Source organism: Neovison vison, chromosome 5 (genome assembly GCF_020171115.1).
Source record: "Neovison vison isolate M4711 chromosome 5, ASM_NN_V1, whole genome shotgun sequence".
Lineage (NCBI taxonomy): Eukaryota > Metazoa > Chordata > Mammalia > Carnivora > Mustelidae > Neogale > Neogale vison.
Window position 1 is genome coordinate 34311735 of NC_058095.1, and position 17559 is coordinate 34329293.

A 17559-nucleotide genomic window follows, 5' to 3' on the forward strand; every position below is an offset into this window, starting at 1 on the left:
TCAGGTCATGATCTCGGAGTCCTGGGATCGAGTCCCGCATCGGGCTCTCTGCTCAGCAGGGAGCCTGCTTCCTCCTCTCTCTCTCTGCCTGTGTCTCTGCCTACTTGTGATCTCTCTCTGTCAAATAAATAAATAAAATCTTTTAAAAAAAAAAAACTAGTTGGTGACACCAAATGTTTGCAAAAATATGGAGAAATGGGATCACTTGTACAAAGTTGGTAGGAATGTAAATGATACAACTACTCTGGATATATATATATATATTTTTTTAAAAGATTTTATTTATTTATTTGAGAGAGAGAGAGACAGTGAGAGAGAGCACGAGCGAGGAGAAGGTCAGAGAGCGAAGCAGACTCCCCATGGAGCTGGGAGCCTGATGCGGGACTCGATCCCGGGACTCCAGGATCACGCCCTGAGCCGAAGGCAGTCATCCAACCAACTGAGCCACCCAGGCGTCCCTCTGGATATATTTTGAAAAAAAAAAAAAAAAATTGTTTAAAGACACCCAGCATGGAGCTTGAACTTAAAACCCCGAGATTAAGAGTCACATGTTCTACCACTGACTGAGCCAGCCAGTCTGGCATAAGACTGGCAATTTCTTATAAAACTAAGTATTTACCATATGATCCTGCAATTCCACTCCTAGTTACATACCTGTGAGAAATGAAAGCACATGTTCACGTAAGAATTTGTGCACAAATGTCTACAGCATCATTATTCATAATCATCACAAAATGGAAGCAGTCCAATATCCATGAGTGGATAAACAAATCATAGTATATCCATACAATGGAAAATTAATTACTCTTAAAAAGAAATTAAGTATGAATACTTGCTACAGCACTGAAGGCATTACACTAAGTGAAAGGAGCCAAATACAATAGACCATGTATTTTATCATTTAGTTTATATAAAATAACAAGAATCTATACGGAAGAAAGTAGATTAGTCGTAGCCTAGAACAGGGAGGGGTTACAGGGAAATAGGTAGTGACTGCTGTTGGCTAGGAGGTTTCTTTTTGGGGGTAATGAAAATGTTCTAAAATAGATTGTGATGGTGGTTCATAATTGTGAACATATTAAAAACCATTGAATTACATGCTTTAAATGGCTGAAATATATGCTATGTGAATTATATTTCAATAAGGTTAAAAAAATTTCAAAGTGAGTTTAGCAAGATCACAAGCTATATGACCCATATACAAAATCGTATTTGTATATACTAGCTAACAATAAGCAAAAAATGAAATTAAAATAATCAAAAGGAATAAAATACTCAGGATCAGCATCAAAAGGAATAAAATACTCAGGAATACATTTAACAAAAGAAGTATAAGAATTGAGTATAAAAATAATAAAACATTGCTGAGAGAAAGTAAAAATGTAAATAAATGGATAGACAGTCCATGTTCAGGGATTGGGAAGCTCAGTATTGTCAAGATAGGAATTTTCCCTAAACTGATCTGTAAACTCACAGTCTATATCAAAATCCCAGCAGGCTTTTTTTTTTTTTTTTTTACTTCCTTTCTAGAGTTTGACATGCTGATCCTAAAATTTACACGAGAGCCTAAAGGACCTAGAATAGACAGTTTTCGAAAATGAGTTGGAAGACTTAACACTACCTGGTCTCAAAACTTGGCTCTAAAGCCGTAGTTTTCAAGGCACTGTGGCATTGCTGCAAGGACAGGCATATAGATCAGAAACACAGGATTTAGAGTCCACAGCTTTTTATATCTGGTGAGTTGATCTGCAAAAGACGACTATCCTTGATCCAAGCTCTCTCTGCCTGGAACAGCCCAGTGTAAAACAGTCTCTCGCAGTGTGTGCTGCAGTGTAACTCAGCCGGCATTGCAATCACGCCAGCTCATGCATCACTGTCTGCTGGATAAACCGCTACGTCATCCTTGGTGCTTGGCATGTTACAATGCTGGGATCACTGTGGGCTTCTAGTTGGATGTTGTGCCAGGTATGTGTCTACTTGGGACACTCTCTGTTCGTAGATGAAAATGGGGATGCTTTGAATTGGGAGGAATGAATGTGGCTTTTTTATTTCTTATGCTCTAATATTACAGAAGGATGGTGAGCAGCATCCACAAAAGATGAGAGATTCAAGCTTTGTTTTTGGATCTGGGTGTGCTGTGTTAGTGTTTGGTTGTTTTAGAAAGATGCCTCTGGCAAAAGGGAGCACAAACTCAATTATTCAGTGTACCTTTTTAGTGTATTTTTCTGATATAATCGAATGCCAAGTAGCCTGCTTTACTCTATACTCTGGGCTTTATTTGGTTTTTGGATGTTGACCTTATATAACAGGGAGAGCATGATTCTCTTTTGGGAACTGCCTACATCTGGAGACACTTTAGATGTGTTTAAAATCAAACTGCTTCTGCATCTGTGGTCACTGTGATTGTTCTGAACAAAGATCTCCGTGTGCTATATTTTTGAGACACATTATTCTGAAGAGTCCTAAAGATAGGAGGGCCCTCTGCATCAGCTTGGCTGTTCAAAGGAAAAAGTAAACTTGACTAACTCTATCGGACACTGGCATAGCGTGTCAGAAATGATGCGAAGTGCTGCAGACCAGAAGGCGACCCGGGACGCAAATTTTCTGTTACGACTGGTGGTCATGTTGAGTGGCCTGATTGAGTCTTTTCCGGTTGGGTCATCTGAGTGTCCCAAGGATTAGGGTTTGTTTGCCTTAATCATCTCTTTTCTGTTTGATCATTTACCTTCTATGTCTGCTCTAGGTTATTTGTACACTTCTGTTTTAGAGGGTTTTTCTGGAAGATTAATAGATTCTTAGCATAATTGGCATCGGATGATTAACTATTTCTATCCAGCATTTTGATGGGAAAGAATTTTTCTGTGGTGCATAAATCCGGTTACCACGTGACTTGGGTGAATTATATTTTTCCCAAGGACCTATCATAGGAAGTTGTGATTCTATAGATTCTAGCTGTTGGAGTCTCTCCCATTACAAGGAGTCTCTCCCATTACAAACCTGAATATAGAGCATTCAGGTCAGTTTTATTAGAAGCTGAAGTAGGACTTTGTTATTATATAACATTCAGCCACTGTTTATTTAATTTAAGGGATCTATCTCTGGCACATTTGCTTTTATAACAATATACATTTCCCAGTAGCCTTTCTAGGCAGGGTTTTTTCCTTCCCTACTTAATATGGGTTAGACCTCTGTGTCTAAAATATTTCTCTGGGCCCCTTTTCCTTTCAAGGATTTTGTACACATCTTCTCTATGTCCCATTTGTCCGAGCTCCATTCTTACTTTCAAGTTTGCATGAAGAAAATCTCAGATTTTGTTACTTTAAAAAAGGTTTTTGCATGCATGTATCACTACTTTGGCCTGAAAATTAGAACTGTGGCTCCCACTTTATTCAAATTTCCTTCGTAGTGGCATGTCCTGTCCTTTCTACTTGCTTTCTTTGCTGCCTGACCTGCTTTCCCCCTTCTTGCAGGCTGATAATCAGTATTATTTGTTTTGATTGGATCTCAGAAATTACCTACTTAGACTGTGTGCTGTCCTCCTCCCTCTGGATTTCATGACCCCATTATTCTCTTGACTTAGTTGTCCTTATAAACGTTGTCTTCTTTTTGCCCGGGGCCCTCCCTGTCATATGCTGCTGGCAGCCAGGAGAGGCTGTGGAGCTTTTCTCTGGTGACTGTCAGAAGAAAGTGACCGTTGTTGAAACATGTCTGCTGTGGTTAGTGCAGAGCTAAGATCTGTCTTCTAGTTACACAAGCTTTTATGTTCCTCCCCCTCTCCTCTTAGTCCCCTTGGGAAATCAACCAGTTCTTTGTGTGAACCAGGTTGAGGGAGAAAAAACAAAAAGGAGGAAAGGTGGGGAAATACAGAAATTGGGAACAAAATAGACAAAATGACTGTAGTTTGAGGCCATCAGGAATACTCCCATCTGCCTGAAGCAGGGCCAAGAAGTAGGCAGAAGGCACAGTATCTCTTGTCCTCCTGGGTTTTAAGCACCTGCAACAGGAGGACGGACTGCAGCTTGTGTTTACAAGGCTGAAACCTGAAGAAAAAAATCTTCCATTCCTTTGCCATCTTGATATGGAGGGTTCTGCAGAGGAAATTAAGGAGATGAGATATTACATGCTTCAAAGGTAAGTTTTAGGGTGCTGTATTTGGGCCATATATTCCTTTAAAAATCTGTAAGGCATTGACTACTAAGCCCTGGAACTTAGGGGAAATTTGATTTGATGATTTTTTTGTATCTGTAGGAAACCTTTTTATTTTATTTTATTTTTTTTAAAGATTTTTTATTTATTTATTTGACAGAGAGAGATCACAAGCAGGTAGAGAGGCAGGCAGAGAGAGAGAGAAGGAAGCAGGCTCCTGGCTGAGCAGAGAGTCCAATGCGGGGCTCGATCCCAGGACCCTGCGATCATGACCTGAGCCGAAGGCAGCGGCTTAACCCACTGAGCCACCCAGGCGCCCCGAAACCTTTTTATTTTAAAGGAAAGGAATAAAAACTCCCATATTTGCTCCTGGATTTCTAAACCTTTCTTTTATACTCAGAATTTGAATCAAAGCTACCCATGCACGTGTGTGGTATTTTAACCGCGTTGCAAACAAGCACCTCTGGGAGGACCTTGCTTGTGCTTGCTGTTCTCTCGTTAAGAGATCTCACTCAGTCTGTACCAGATTTGCTCCCCGGCTTGGGCTGGTTTTTTAAGAGTGAAGTCTCTTCCTCTGCTGCAAAGGGAGATATCAATTCTGCATAGTTTTTGTGTAGTATGAACATCCTGTGGAAGATAGTTTTGAGAAAACTTCTTTAAAAAATGTGTCTCTGGGTCCCGGAAAGGTACCTGCCGCCATTGCCCTGGACTGAGACGGTGGGCAGCAGACTGGAGTTGTGGAGGGTGCCACACTCTCTCCCCTGGGGTCTTTCTTCCTCCTGCCCGTAGAACTTGGGGCTCAGGGGGAAATTAGTCAGGCTTTTTTGGCCTTCTTCAAGCCTCTTGCAGATCTGTGCCTCTCCATCAGAGGATTAACATTAATGACCCGAATGATGGCCTTGATAGCAGTCAGTAAGGGCTCCTCCAATATCTGTTTTATTTGCTTGTTTTTGCAGTCTTAGAGTTCTTAATCTGAAAAATATTAACTGAAAATTAAACTGGACCTTGGTGGAAACGCAAAACAAGCAATAAACCCTGAGTTGACAAGATTCATCTCTAGAACAATTATCTTTTCCTTTTCCTTTTCATTTGATCTCTTTCACCCTTTAGGGGGAAAACCAAGCAGAATTTCCATTGAGTGTCAAATAACTAAAAAGCATTTGAGCTATTTTATGTGTGTATATATATGTATATATGTGTGTACATATATATAATGATTTTTATGTATATAAAAACATTTTATATCACATTGTTTTACTGTTATATATATGTGTGTATATATGTATATGTATATATAAAACAATCATATATATACATACATGTGCAAACAAAACATACATAGATATTATACACCCAAAGTTTTTGTTTTTCTGTGGGTAAATACAACAGGTGATCTATCTACTGTTTTCGTGGAGGTATCCATCCTGGAATAGTCTGTCCTCTGTTTTGAACTCTCGTCTAGGGAATCCCTTCTTTTCTCTTTATTGGCTCCTTTGTTTCTTTTCCTTTTTCTTGGTTTACTCTCTCCTTTTGGAAGACAACATTCTCTAATAGCTTCCTGAGAAAAGATAGATGAGCGGTAAAGATTTTGAGATCTATTTGTCTTTATATCTGATCCCCTTGTTTTCAGCATGGTGCCTTACTTCAGAATGTAACTATGTAAGGATCCCTTCATTAAAAGTAAGACAGATTTTCTTTTCTTTTCTTTTCTCTTTAAAGTTTTTTTTTTTTTTAAGATTTTATTTATTTATTTGAGAGAGAGACAGTGAGAGAGAGCATGAGCGAGGAGAAGGTCAGAGAGCGAAGCAGACTCCCCATGGAGCTGGGAGCCCGATGCAGGACTCGATCCCGGAACTCCAGGATCATGACCTGAGCTGAAGGCAGTCTTCCAACCAACTGAGCCACCCAGGCATCCCTAAAGTTTTTTTTTTTAAGATTTTATTTATTTATTTGACAGAGAGATCACAAGTAGGCAGAGAAGCAGGCAGAGAGGGGGAAGCAGGCTCCCTGCTGAGCAGAGAGCCCAATGATGCCGGGCTTGATCTCAGGACCCTGAGACCATGACCTGAGCTGAAGACAGAAGTTTAACCCACTGAACCACCCAGGCGCCCCCAGATTTTCTTTTAAAGATTTTTTTTATTGGGGCACCCACCCTGTATTCTCTCTCTTTCTCAAATAAATAATTTTTAAAAAATATTATATTTATTTGAGAGAGAGAGGGAGCCAGAATCAGTGTGGGTGGGTGGGCAGAGGGAGAGGAGGAGACTCCCCGCTGAGCAGGGGACCCAATGCTGGGCTCCATCCCAGGACCCTGAGATCATGACCTGACCCAAAGGCAGATGCTTAACTGACTGTGCCACCCAAGCTCCCCAGTAAGACAGATTTTTGTTTTTCTCTCTTTTATTCTCAGAGCACTCTTCACTATTGATTAAATCTTATGACCAGTCCCTTCTCCACTGTAATTTCATCAAGAATTTGCTTCCTTTCTTATCTTAAACTTAGGTAGCTCCTTATTGATTCTTTTCTTTTTTCAAGATTTACTTTTTATTTTATTTTTTAAAGATTTATTTATTTATTTTAGGGGCAGGGGCAGGGCAGAGGGAGAAAGGGACTCTCAGGCAGACTCCTTGCTGAGCGCAGAGCCTGATGTGGGCTCGAGCTCAGGACCTGAGCCAAAATTAAGAGTCAGACACTTAATTGACAAAACCGCTCAGGTGCCCTTATGAGAGCGAGCTGGAGCGAGAGGCTGAGGGATGAGCAGAGGGAGAGAGAGAATCTCAAGCAGACTCCCCACTGAGTGCAGAACCTGACATAGGGCTCTATCTCATGACCCTGAGATCATGACCTGAGCTAAGAGTCAGTTACTTAACCAACCGAGGTTGGTTCCCCAGCAGGTTCCCCAGCTCCGCAATGATTCTAAGTTACAAGGTGCCTGGGAGGCTCAGGTAGTTAAGCATCTGCCTTCAGCTCAGGTTATGATCCCAGGGTCCTGGGATTGAGCGCCACGTTGGGTTCTCTGCTCACCAGGGAGATAGAGACTGTTTCTCCCTGTCCCACTGCTTGTGTTCTCTCTCTTAAATGAATAAATATAATCTTAAAAAAAAATAAATGATTCTAAGTTATAACTTACCTCTCCCTTCGGTCCCTTCCTAAGTAACTTACAGCTGATCTCTTAGGAATGTGTGTGTTTGTGTGTGTGTGTAAATTTAGGTGTATAGAATTATGTAACATACTCCTTCCTGGCACACTCATTGGTCCATTTGTGGTCTATTATTTATTTGGTTAGTTATTGGATCATTTAAAAAAATAATGTGAAAAGAGTTTGAAAACCCACCACCTAGAACAAAGATTGGTCCCTGGCCATCATCTCATCTAACTATGTGGTCTCTCCTTAGTGCTTCTCCCTGGCATCTCTCACGCACATAATTGTTTTCCTTAATCACACGTTCAGCATACTCTTTTATTTATATGTATCTTCCAGAAATGCGTATAACTTCAGTTGTTTTAACTTTATGATATGTTTTAAATTTATAATCTGTTACAGTCTTCTTTATGTAATGTTTTCGGAGTTATTGTATATTTATCTGGATTCTTGACTGAAGTCTCCCATTTCTAATATTTGCAAAAATCTTGTGTTTTCTCTGTAAATGATTATATCACTCACAAATAATGACAGTTTAACTTCCTCATTTGCAATCCTTATGCCTCTAATTTATTTATTTATTTTTTCATTTTATTGCACTTACTGGGAAATCTAACAGATTGTTACATTTATGGACCTTTAACTTTTTAAAAACATTTTTTATTAGTTTTGAAGATTTTATTTATTATTTATTTGACACAGGGAGAGAGGAAGAGCACAAGCAGGGGGAGCAACAGGTGGAGGGAGAGGGACAAACAGGCTCTCTACTGAGCACAGAGCCCAACATGGTCCCTGATCTCAGGACCCTGAGATCATGACCTCAGCTGAACTTAACCAACTGAGCCACCCATAAAGGGGCAAAGTGCCCCTTTATGGACTTTTTAAAAAGATTCTTATTTATTTATTTGAGAGAGAGAGAGAGGGCACGAGCAGAGGGAGGGGGACAAAGGGAGAGGGAGAAGCAAGCTCCTCCTGAGCAGGGAGCCTAATGTGGGGCTTGATCCCCGCACACTGGGGTCATGACCTGAGCTGATGGCAGATGCTCAACTGTCTGAGCCACCCAGGTGCCCCCATTTATGGATTTTTCTAAAATTGAACCAGCCTCACATACCTGGGACAAATTCAACTTGGTCATGGAGTAATATTTTTTACTAATATTTTGCCTATCCTTGCACCAGTACTCTACTATTTCGAATCTTATATTTAGGAATTTTACGTTTGTAGTCATGAATAAAATGCATCTGGTTTTTCCTGTTACATGACATATTTGTCTGGTTTTGGTATCAATGTTACTTTAGCTGAGGAGTTTAACTGTTTAACTTCTTTTTTTTTTTAAGATTTTATTTATTTATTTGACAGACAGAGATCACAAGTAGACAGAGAGGCAGGCAGAGAGAGAGGAGGAAGCAGGCTTCCTGCTGAGCAGAGAGCCCGGCATGGGGCTCGATCCCAGGACCCTGGGATCATGCATGGCCTGAGCCGAAAGCAGAGGCTTTAATCCACTGAGCCACCCAGGCGCCCCTTAACTTCTTTTCTTATTGTCTGGGAATTTGGTAGACTACTGCCCTTAAGAGTTTGATAAAACTTATCTTTTAAAACCATTTGGACCTGGTATTTGTGGGAAGATTTTAATTATACCCTTTTATTTTGAAAATAAATTTTTAAAAAAAGATTTTTAAAATTTGTCGGAGAGAACAAGCATAAGCAGGGGGAGTGGCAGGCAGAGGGAGAATCAGTTTCCCTGCTGAGCAGGGATCCTGATGAGGGACTCCATCCTAGGACCCTGGGATCATGACCTGAGCCGAAGGCAGACCTCCAACTGACTGACCCGCCCAGGTGCCCCATATTTTGAAAAGAAATTATTGCAGCATCGAGGTCAGAGTGCAGGAGAAATGAAGGAAAGGTGGGAATAAGAAAACGGCTGTCCACTGAACAGTGTGTACAAGTGCTTGGTTAAAGCTGTTACCTCATTGAACCCCCAAAACACCTTTTCAAAGAGGATCTGTCAGTCAAGGTCCAGTTAGGGAAAGAGTAACTGCCTTAAGGGGCACCTGGGTGGCTCAGTGGGTTAAGCTGTTGCCTTGGGCTTGGGTCATGATCTCAGGGTTCTGGGATCGAGTCCCACATTGGGCTCTCTGCTCGGCGGGGGGCCTGCTTCTCTCTCTCTCTCTCTCTCTGCCAGCCTCTCTGCCTACCTGTGATCTCTCTCTGTCGAATGAATAAATAAAATCTTAAAAAAAAAAGTTTTATAAACAGTGGACATTCAATAATGAGGACTGGTGACTTGGGTGTTTTCTGAAATAGCCTCAAATTAATACTTGCACGAAGCAGCTACCAACCCCCTAGGGCTGGGAGAACAAAAAGGACGATGTGGGGTTACCAGAATGTAGGAGTTTGAAGGAAGGTCCATGGGGACCAGCACTTGCACCTCTGAGAGGGAGCTTTGAGTAGCTGGTGCTCAGAGCAGGTGGAAGCCTGGCTGGACAGACCCTTGATTGATAGGCCCAGGCAGCATAGCCCAGAGAATGAGTGAGCATGGCAAGGCTGGGACTCTGCCAAGGAGCCATAATCTGCTGCTGCTCGTACCTCTAATGGATGCAGTGAGGCTCTCACCAGGTATGTTGAAAGATGCTAGAGGCCAGAATCAACTCTCTCTTACTGTGGAGCACTGATGATAAAAGCTAGAAAGCAAGAATAAAATCACTATTCTTACCATCCTGCCTTCTCATTGGCAGAACTAAACAGGTTTGCAGAGTCTTAGCTCTGTTGTCACAGAGCAGAGAATAAAAAGATGAGCTGGGAGCAGAGAGACAGTAGGTAAATAACCAGAACATTGTATACTATGTGTATTCTGCAAAGAGAAAACTGAAGCTGAGCAAGGTTAAATTATTTGCTTAATATCATTGGAGCTATTAAGTGGGCAGGTCTGGGTTTAAACTCAGGCCTGGGTTTCTACTGCATCTTTCATCTGTCCTGAACACACTATTGATTGTTAAGGGACCATTATTGTATGTGCCACTCAGGAAAAAAAAAAAAAATACTGCCAGTTAAATAAAGCACACCATCACTTGTAAGATACACATCAATTTCAGATATATATATTTTTAAAGATTTTAGTTATTTATTGGAGAGAGCATGGGCACAAGTTGGGGAGGAGAGGCAAAGGGAGAGGGAGAAGCAGACTTCCCACTGAGCAGGGAGGCCGACATAGGTCCCATAGATCCCAGGACCCTGAGATCATGGCCTGAGCAGAAGGCAGATGCTTAACCATTGAGCCACCCAGGCGCCCCCGATTTCAGATATTTTTTAAAGTTTTTTTCTTTTCTTTTCTTTTTTTTTTTTTTTAAGGAGGAATGTCTTGTAATTGAAATACAATCTATTATGCTACCTTGTATTTAGTTTTGGAGTTACTAATTTTGAAATACCTATGTAATACACAAATAAAACGCTTAGTAGATAGTTAAAAGTTTAGCCTCCTAAGAAAAATGGAGGCTAGAGATACAGAGGTGAAGGTCATCTGTGTGCAAAGATCATAATCCAACAAGAGCCTTGCTGTTTTCTCAGCTTTCCCAGTCTCTCTTATCTCTACCATCTCATTTTATCCTGTCCTTTACCTGTCTCTTTGTGATGGCATCTGTTGGTAAGCCTTAATATTATCCAAGAACACTTAATTTTTTTTTCTTAAATTTCCATAATCAAAGATCTTTTTCTCTTCTTCTATTCAAAAAGTATGTGATCTGTACATGTGCAGTCTTCACAAGGGTGCTGTTGGAAGTGCTGTTGGAAGTATGGTCATGAAAAGCAGATCTCCAGGGGAGATAGATGGTGTGAAAAAAATCCTATCTATCTTTAGACTTACATGGTTTCTCTGTTTTTACAGGTCCAGCATGTCTGGCTTGCATCTAGTAAAGCAAGGTCGAGACCGAAAGAAAATAGACTCTCAGCGAGATTTCACTGTAGCTTCTCCAGCAGAATTTGTTACCCGTTTTGGGGGGAATAAAGTGATTGAGAAGGTAAGTTATAACTTGCTGAATTATTTTTTTCAAAAGCTCTTGAGATTCAATGCCTAGACTCGTCATCTAGATTTGCTCAAAACTGGCATTTGGATTTTCAGAGACTGCCTCTTTGTGCAGAATTAACCTCTCTGCCTCCATGGTGTCCTGTGAATTTCACTGTTTTCTATGTGTTTACCATGGATAATTTAGGCAGAGCTAATTAAAAAGTTGAAGTGGTGGTCAAACGATTCTTTTTAAAAGGTCCTGTGATTTTATGGGGTTGGGCTGCCCCATAAAATGAGAGGGTCTGAGAAACAGATTAGCTTGTGGGGTAGTGGTGAAGAGATATATGTCACTGCATTGGAGTGAGAGCTAAGAGAGTGGAGGGATTCTCAGAACAGAAGGCTTGAATAGTTTGATGCACTGCGATTTAATGGCTTCCAGCAGATATTTGAGGTGTTTAGAGGGAATATACCGTCTGAAATACCTAAAGAGATTACAATATTTTGAAACATTAGGAGTAATTCTGTGCCCCTTTTAACTAAACCACATCTGAGCTGGCAGGACAACTTGGCTGAAAGAGATGGAGGTGATTATAAGAATAAAGCTTGGGGACCTATACTCCCACTTTAGCAGTGTTGCTCCAATGGCGTGCTTCTGTTGATCTTCCAAGAAAGACAGATGGTGTTACCTCCAGCCACTCTTATCCCGGGGCCATGATTGCAAGACAGGTTAGGAGAGGTTTGTTTACAGTGATGTCTCAGGATCATTGGTTATTCTCCTCTTTTTCTTGTGACCATTCTTTGTAAGGCAGGCTCTACAATTCTAAGGCATTTAGGGTTCAACATTTTGGGGAGAGAGAGAGTGGTTGGTGCCAGTGTTCTTACATGTGTTCAGGGCTCTGCGCCTTGTTCAGTATAACAGAGAATAGTGCATGACATTATGCTGTTCAGTCATCCTCCATTCCTTAATACATCATCCCTCTGAAGTTTGTCTTCTGTTCCCCTAACAGGTATGGTAGAGTAATTCACAAACTCACAAGATTTGAAAAATTGTGACTTTCCCCCTTCAAGAAATGAAGATAGAAAGCGTAACTTTTAGTTGGCACATATTGAAGTATTTGCTTAGCTAACATTTTAAAATATCCCTTGATCATGTGGGAGCTGGTTCCTAAATGCCAAGACTAGCAACATAAATTCCTAATTGAAAATCTGGCTTTCCAGAGAAAGCCAGAGATCTGCAGAAGTGGTCTCATTTCTTCTCCTTCGTCATTGCCTGCCTTTTCTACTTTTCTCCAATTCCCATCCCACCCAGGTTCTTATCGCCAACAATGGCATTGCAGCAGTGAAATGCATGAGGTCTATCCGCCGATGGTCTTATGAGATGTTTCGAAATGAACGTGCAATCCGATTTGTTGTTATGGTAACACCTGAAGACCTGAAAGCCAATGCAGGTGAGTGATTAGCATTAAGAAAGCATCACCCTTGGGCGCCTAGGTGGCTCTGTTGGTTAAGCTGCTGCCTTCAGCTCAAGTCATGATCCAGGGCTCCTGAGATCAAACCCTGTGTAGGGCTCTCTGCTCAGCAGGAAGTCTGCTTATCTTTCTCCCTTTGCCCCTCTCCCCACTTGTGCTCCTGCTCTCTCAAATAAATAAATAGAATCTTAAAAAAGAAAAAAGAAAAGAAAGGAAAGCATCATCCTTGAGCATAAAGATTGGAATAGCAAAGTCTTAAGTAGGAGTCTATTAACTTAGGAGGATTCCCAAACCCAAGGATTTCTCTTTAAAAAAGTGTCAGTAATAGGCATATACAAGTGATTCTACTATATTGAACCTCAACACAGTCTCCTGTGTTCTAAGCAAAAATAAGTAGAAATTTAACCAGTGTTGATTGGGGTTTCCAGGTGTATGCCCTTCTAGTGTCAAGTATTTGCTAAGCTACATACTTTAGCATGTGTAAGTAGAAAGATTTGGAAGGAAATGGCTATTTCCCTTACAAGCTAAGCTACATTGAATTTTAGAGAATCTTAGGGTTAAGGTTCTTTTTTTCCCCCTCTTGAGGGACCCAAGTGGGTTTTATCTGCAACTTTTCTACATATTCTCTCTCCTCAGATGGCCCTCCATCTGAGAGTTGTAGATAAAGACTATTAGTATAGGTGAGAGGGTATGGCTAGTCTTTGCTCTCTGTATTTTTTATCACTAAAATATAATCTCTAAGGTAGAGTACCCACAGATAACATTAGTTCCTTAAAGAGCTATCTTTTTAAACCTATTTTGGTCTGTGTATGTTCTCTCACTATTGAGACTATGATATTAAGACTATTCTTAAGGAGTAGGGATTATTATATCATCTTATTTAGAAACATAAGGTACCATTTTATTGGAAAGCATATGTTATTATGTGGAATCATTTAGTTTGACCCTTTAACTTCTCTGAACCACAATTCTTGTATCTGTAGAAGGAAGATCATAATGTCTAATTCACAGTATAGTTATAAAGATGAAATTGTCTGTAATAAACATAAAACTACCTTGTGTGATTTCTTTCCCCCCATCTATTTATATCTGGTACTCCTAATTCATTTATTCATTTACTCAGTGAATATGGAGACCCATAGGTGAATAAAATATGATCTTGTTCTAAGAAGCAAATAATTTCAATACAGTGAGGTAAGTGCTAAAAGAAATATGAACAGGGTACTGTGAGAACAGAGCTGAGGCATCTTACCTCTCTAACCTTTGCTCTTGGTAGCAGGGTTAAGAGAATGCTTTCTGAAAGAACTTATGCCTAGCCAAGAATGGCAAGAGTTAGTGAAGCAATCAACAGGACATTCCAGGCAGGGTGTTGCAGGAGGAAAGAACAGTCTATGCAAATGTATGAAGGCATGACACAATGGTTTGCTGGAAACTACAGGTATACTTGTTAAAGTACAAGATGTGATCTACTGTTTCTCAAGAAGGGTCCTGATTTTCATCCTTAGGAGCATAGATTTAAATTTTTTAGGGATGTGTGTGTGTGTGTGTGGTGTGTCTGCGTGTTAGACATTAAAGGGTTAGCATTTTGAATGGATTAGTTGTTGTTTTTAACAATTCAAAAGTAGAAAAGTACAATGAATCCCTTCCCATTTACCTATCATCCAGAATCGGTAATTATCAACTCGTGGCCAGTCTTGTTTCATCAGTACTTTCACCTCCTCCCCACTCCACACATAATTTCTGAAGCAAATCCTAGATATATTATTTCATCTGTAAGTATTTTAGTGTGTATCTCTTAAAGGTACTTTTTCTTTGCTTGAAACATAAGCAGTTAGATGGACAATTTGTATAGCATCTTGGAAGATTCATTTGTGGAAGGCAGTGCTACAGAACATAATGAGGCTGAGATGGCTTAGAGGCTGGGGAGGTAAAATTGGCAAGATATGATGATAGAGGGAAGAGTTGATGATTACTGTTAGGTTTCTAATTTGTTTGACTAAGCAGATGATAGGATCATCAACAAGAGCTAAATAATAATGGAGCCAGAAGAAGAAGGTTTTTTGCAGGGTGGACAGATGAGATTGGGAGTACTTCGGATATAAGCAGATACTATAAATCCTGTAAAAAGTTGAATATATCCTTCCAAAACTTAGAAATAATGAGAGCTGGAAACTAAGAAGCTACATTATCAGCAAACATATAGTAGTTAACGCTACCCCTGCCCCGCCCAAAGAACTGATGGAAAATGAAGAGAAAGAGGGCTAAGGATGAAATTTTATAGAAGAGTAAAATAATAGGTATAGACTCAGGAAGATTGGCCCATAAACAGTGCTGAGAACAGATGACTGGAGACAGAAGAAACAAGAGAGAAAAGAGAATTTCCATAAGGAAGGGCCAAATGAGTTGGCAATCCAGTGAAGTAGGAATAGGAAATCATTGGTAGCATTTTTGAGAATAGTCCAGTGGAACAATGTGAGTGTGCAGACTAATACAAGATGTTAAGGAATGAGTGGAAAGTTACATGGAGATAACTAATACAGACAAGTTTTTTGTTTTTGTTTTTGTTTTTGTTTTTTTAAGAATTTTTAATGAGAAGGGAAGAAGAAAAGGTAGTAACTAAAGAAAAATTAAGGGTCAGGGAGGATTTTTTATTTTTTATAATTTTTTAAAATTAACATATAATGTAGTATTAGCCCCAGGGGTACAGGTCTGTGAATCACCAGGTTTACACACTTCACAGCACTCACCATAGCTCATACCTTCTCCAATGGAGGATTTTTATTTTTATTTTTTTTTTTAAAGATTTTATTTATTTATTTATTTATTTTTTTGTCAGAGAGAGAGAGAGAACACAAACAGACAGAGCTGCAGGCAGAGGCAGAGAGAGAAGCAGGCTCCCCACTGAGCAAGGAGCCCGATGCGGGACTCCATCTCAGGATCCTGGGATCATGACCTGAGCCTAAGGCAGTGGCTTAACAAACTGAGCCACCCAGGCGTCCCGAGGATTTTTATTTTTAAGAGTGAAAGAGACTTGGGACTGTTTAGCATTTGAGAGGAAGGAGCCAAAGAGGGAAAGGAATGGAGGCATACAGGGACCCGGAGGAGGCGGAAGTGGGTGTAGTCTAGAGCACAAGTGGACAAAAATAAGCATATTCCCTGTTTTTTATTCTGAGAAACAAAAAAGTCTAATGTGGTAGATGTATTCATACAAGGATGTATATTCATTGTAGTGTTATTTAAAGTAATGAGAAACTGGGATGCCTGGGTGGCTCAGGCAGTTAATGCCTCTGCCTTCAGCTCAGGTCATGATCTCAGGGTCCAGGGATGGAGCCCCACATTGGGCTCCTTGCTTAACAGGGAGCCTGCTTCTCCCTTTCCCTCTGTCTCCTGGCTTGTGCTCTCATTCTCTCTCTGTCAAATAAATAAATAAAATCTTAAAAAAATTAAAAAATGTGAAACTAGGAGTAACTTTTTTTTTTTTAAGATTTTATTTATTTATTTATTTGACAGAGAGAGATCACAAGTAGGCAGAGAGGCAAGCAGAGAGAGAGGAGGAAGCAGGCTCCCTGCTGAGCAGAGGAGACCCTGAGATCATGACCTGAGCCGAAGGCAGCGACTTAACCCACTGAGCCACCCAGGTGCCCGAAACTAGGAGTAACTTAAATGTCCAACATGGGTGCATTAGTTGCATAAAATGTGCAACACTAATAATGTGAAGTACCTTGAAGACATTAAAAAAATATGTTGTGGAATAAGATTTCTTGGTCTGAAATGCAGTTTAATATTGCTACATTATTTATCTATTTTGTGTGACAATATTACCATAAACTTGGCAACAGTCAGCAGCTCACAGTTTCTGTAGGTCAGAGCATGTCTTAGCTGGGTCTTCTGCTTCAGGTTATCACAAGACTGCAGTCACTTGTCAGCTGGGTTTGCAGTCTCGTCTGAGGCTTGACTTGGGGATGGATCTACTTTCAAACTCAGATGGATCTATTTTTTTTTTTTTAAGATTTTATTTATTTGACAGAGAGAGAGATCACAAGTAAGCAGAGAGGCAGGCAGAGTGGGGCGGGCGGGGGGGGGGAAGCAGGCTTCCCACTGAGCGGAGAGCCCAATACAGGGCTTGATCCCAGGACCCCGAGATCATGACCCGAGCCAAAGGCAGAGGCTTAACCCTCTGAGCCACCCAGGCGCCCCAGCTGGATCTACTTTCAAACTCAGCTTTCAGTTTTCTATGGCCTATCAGATTGAGGGCCTGAATGTTTAGCCAGTCATTAGGAAAAAAACTACCCTTGACTCCTTGTCATGTGGGCCATCCCAAAATGACTGCCTGCTACCTTAAAGCCAGCAAGGCAAAGCCTTCTAGTAAGATCAGGTACTTTCTTATTGTCCTTGCCATATTCTCTTGGCTAGAAACAACTCATAGATCCTGGTCACACCCAAGGAAAGGAATCCCCCTTTCCCCCTTAAGACCTGGAAACTGGGGGACGCCTGGGTGGCTCAGTTGGTTGGACGACTGCCTTCGGCTCAGGTCATGATCCTGGAGTCCTGGGATCGAGTCCCACATCAGGCTCCCAGCTCCATGGGGAGTCTGCTTCGCTCTCTGACCTTCTCCTCGCTCATGCTCTCTCTCACTGTCTCTCTCTCAAATAAATAAATAAAATCTTAAAAAAAAAAAAAAAAGACCTGGGAACTGGGATCATGGGAACAGACAGTGTGTCTGTCCATCACTATTGCAAAGAAAAAAGTTAGCTACAGGGTGATACAATAATAGGGAAAAAATACATTGCATATAGTCAGGA

General features: G+C 40.7%; 1 protein-coding gene across 11 annotated transcripts in view; it reads left to right on the forward strand.

Moving 5' to 3' along the window:
* Positions 1 to 17559, forward strand: part of ACACA (acetyl-CoA carboxylase alpha) — a 289079-nt gene that overhangs the window by 84770 nt on the left and 186750 nt on the right. For 9 of the 11 annotated variants that reach the window (XM_044248459.1, XM_044248461.1, XM_044248460.1 and 6 more), the window contains 2 exons: positions 11169 to 11301; positions 12598 to 12736. In XM_044248459.1, coding sequence (XP_044104394.1) covers positions 11169 to 11301; positions 12598 to 12736 — 272 coding nt within the window. Of the gene's footprint in view, positions 1 to 1891; positions 1966 to 3977; positions 4132 to 11168; positions 11302 to 12597; positions 12737 to 17559 lie in introns of those variants that run through there. The other 2 variants (XM_044248469.1, XM_044248467.1) reach the window with 2 other exon arrangements.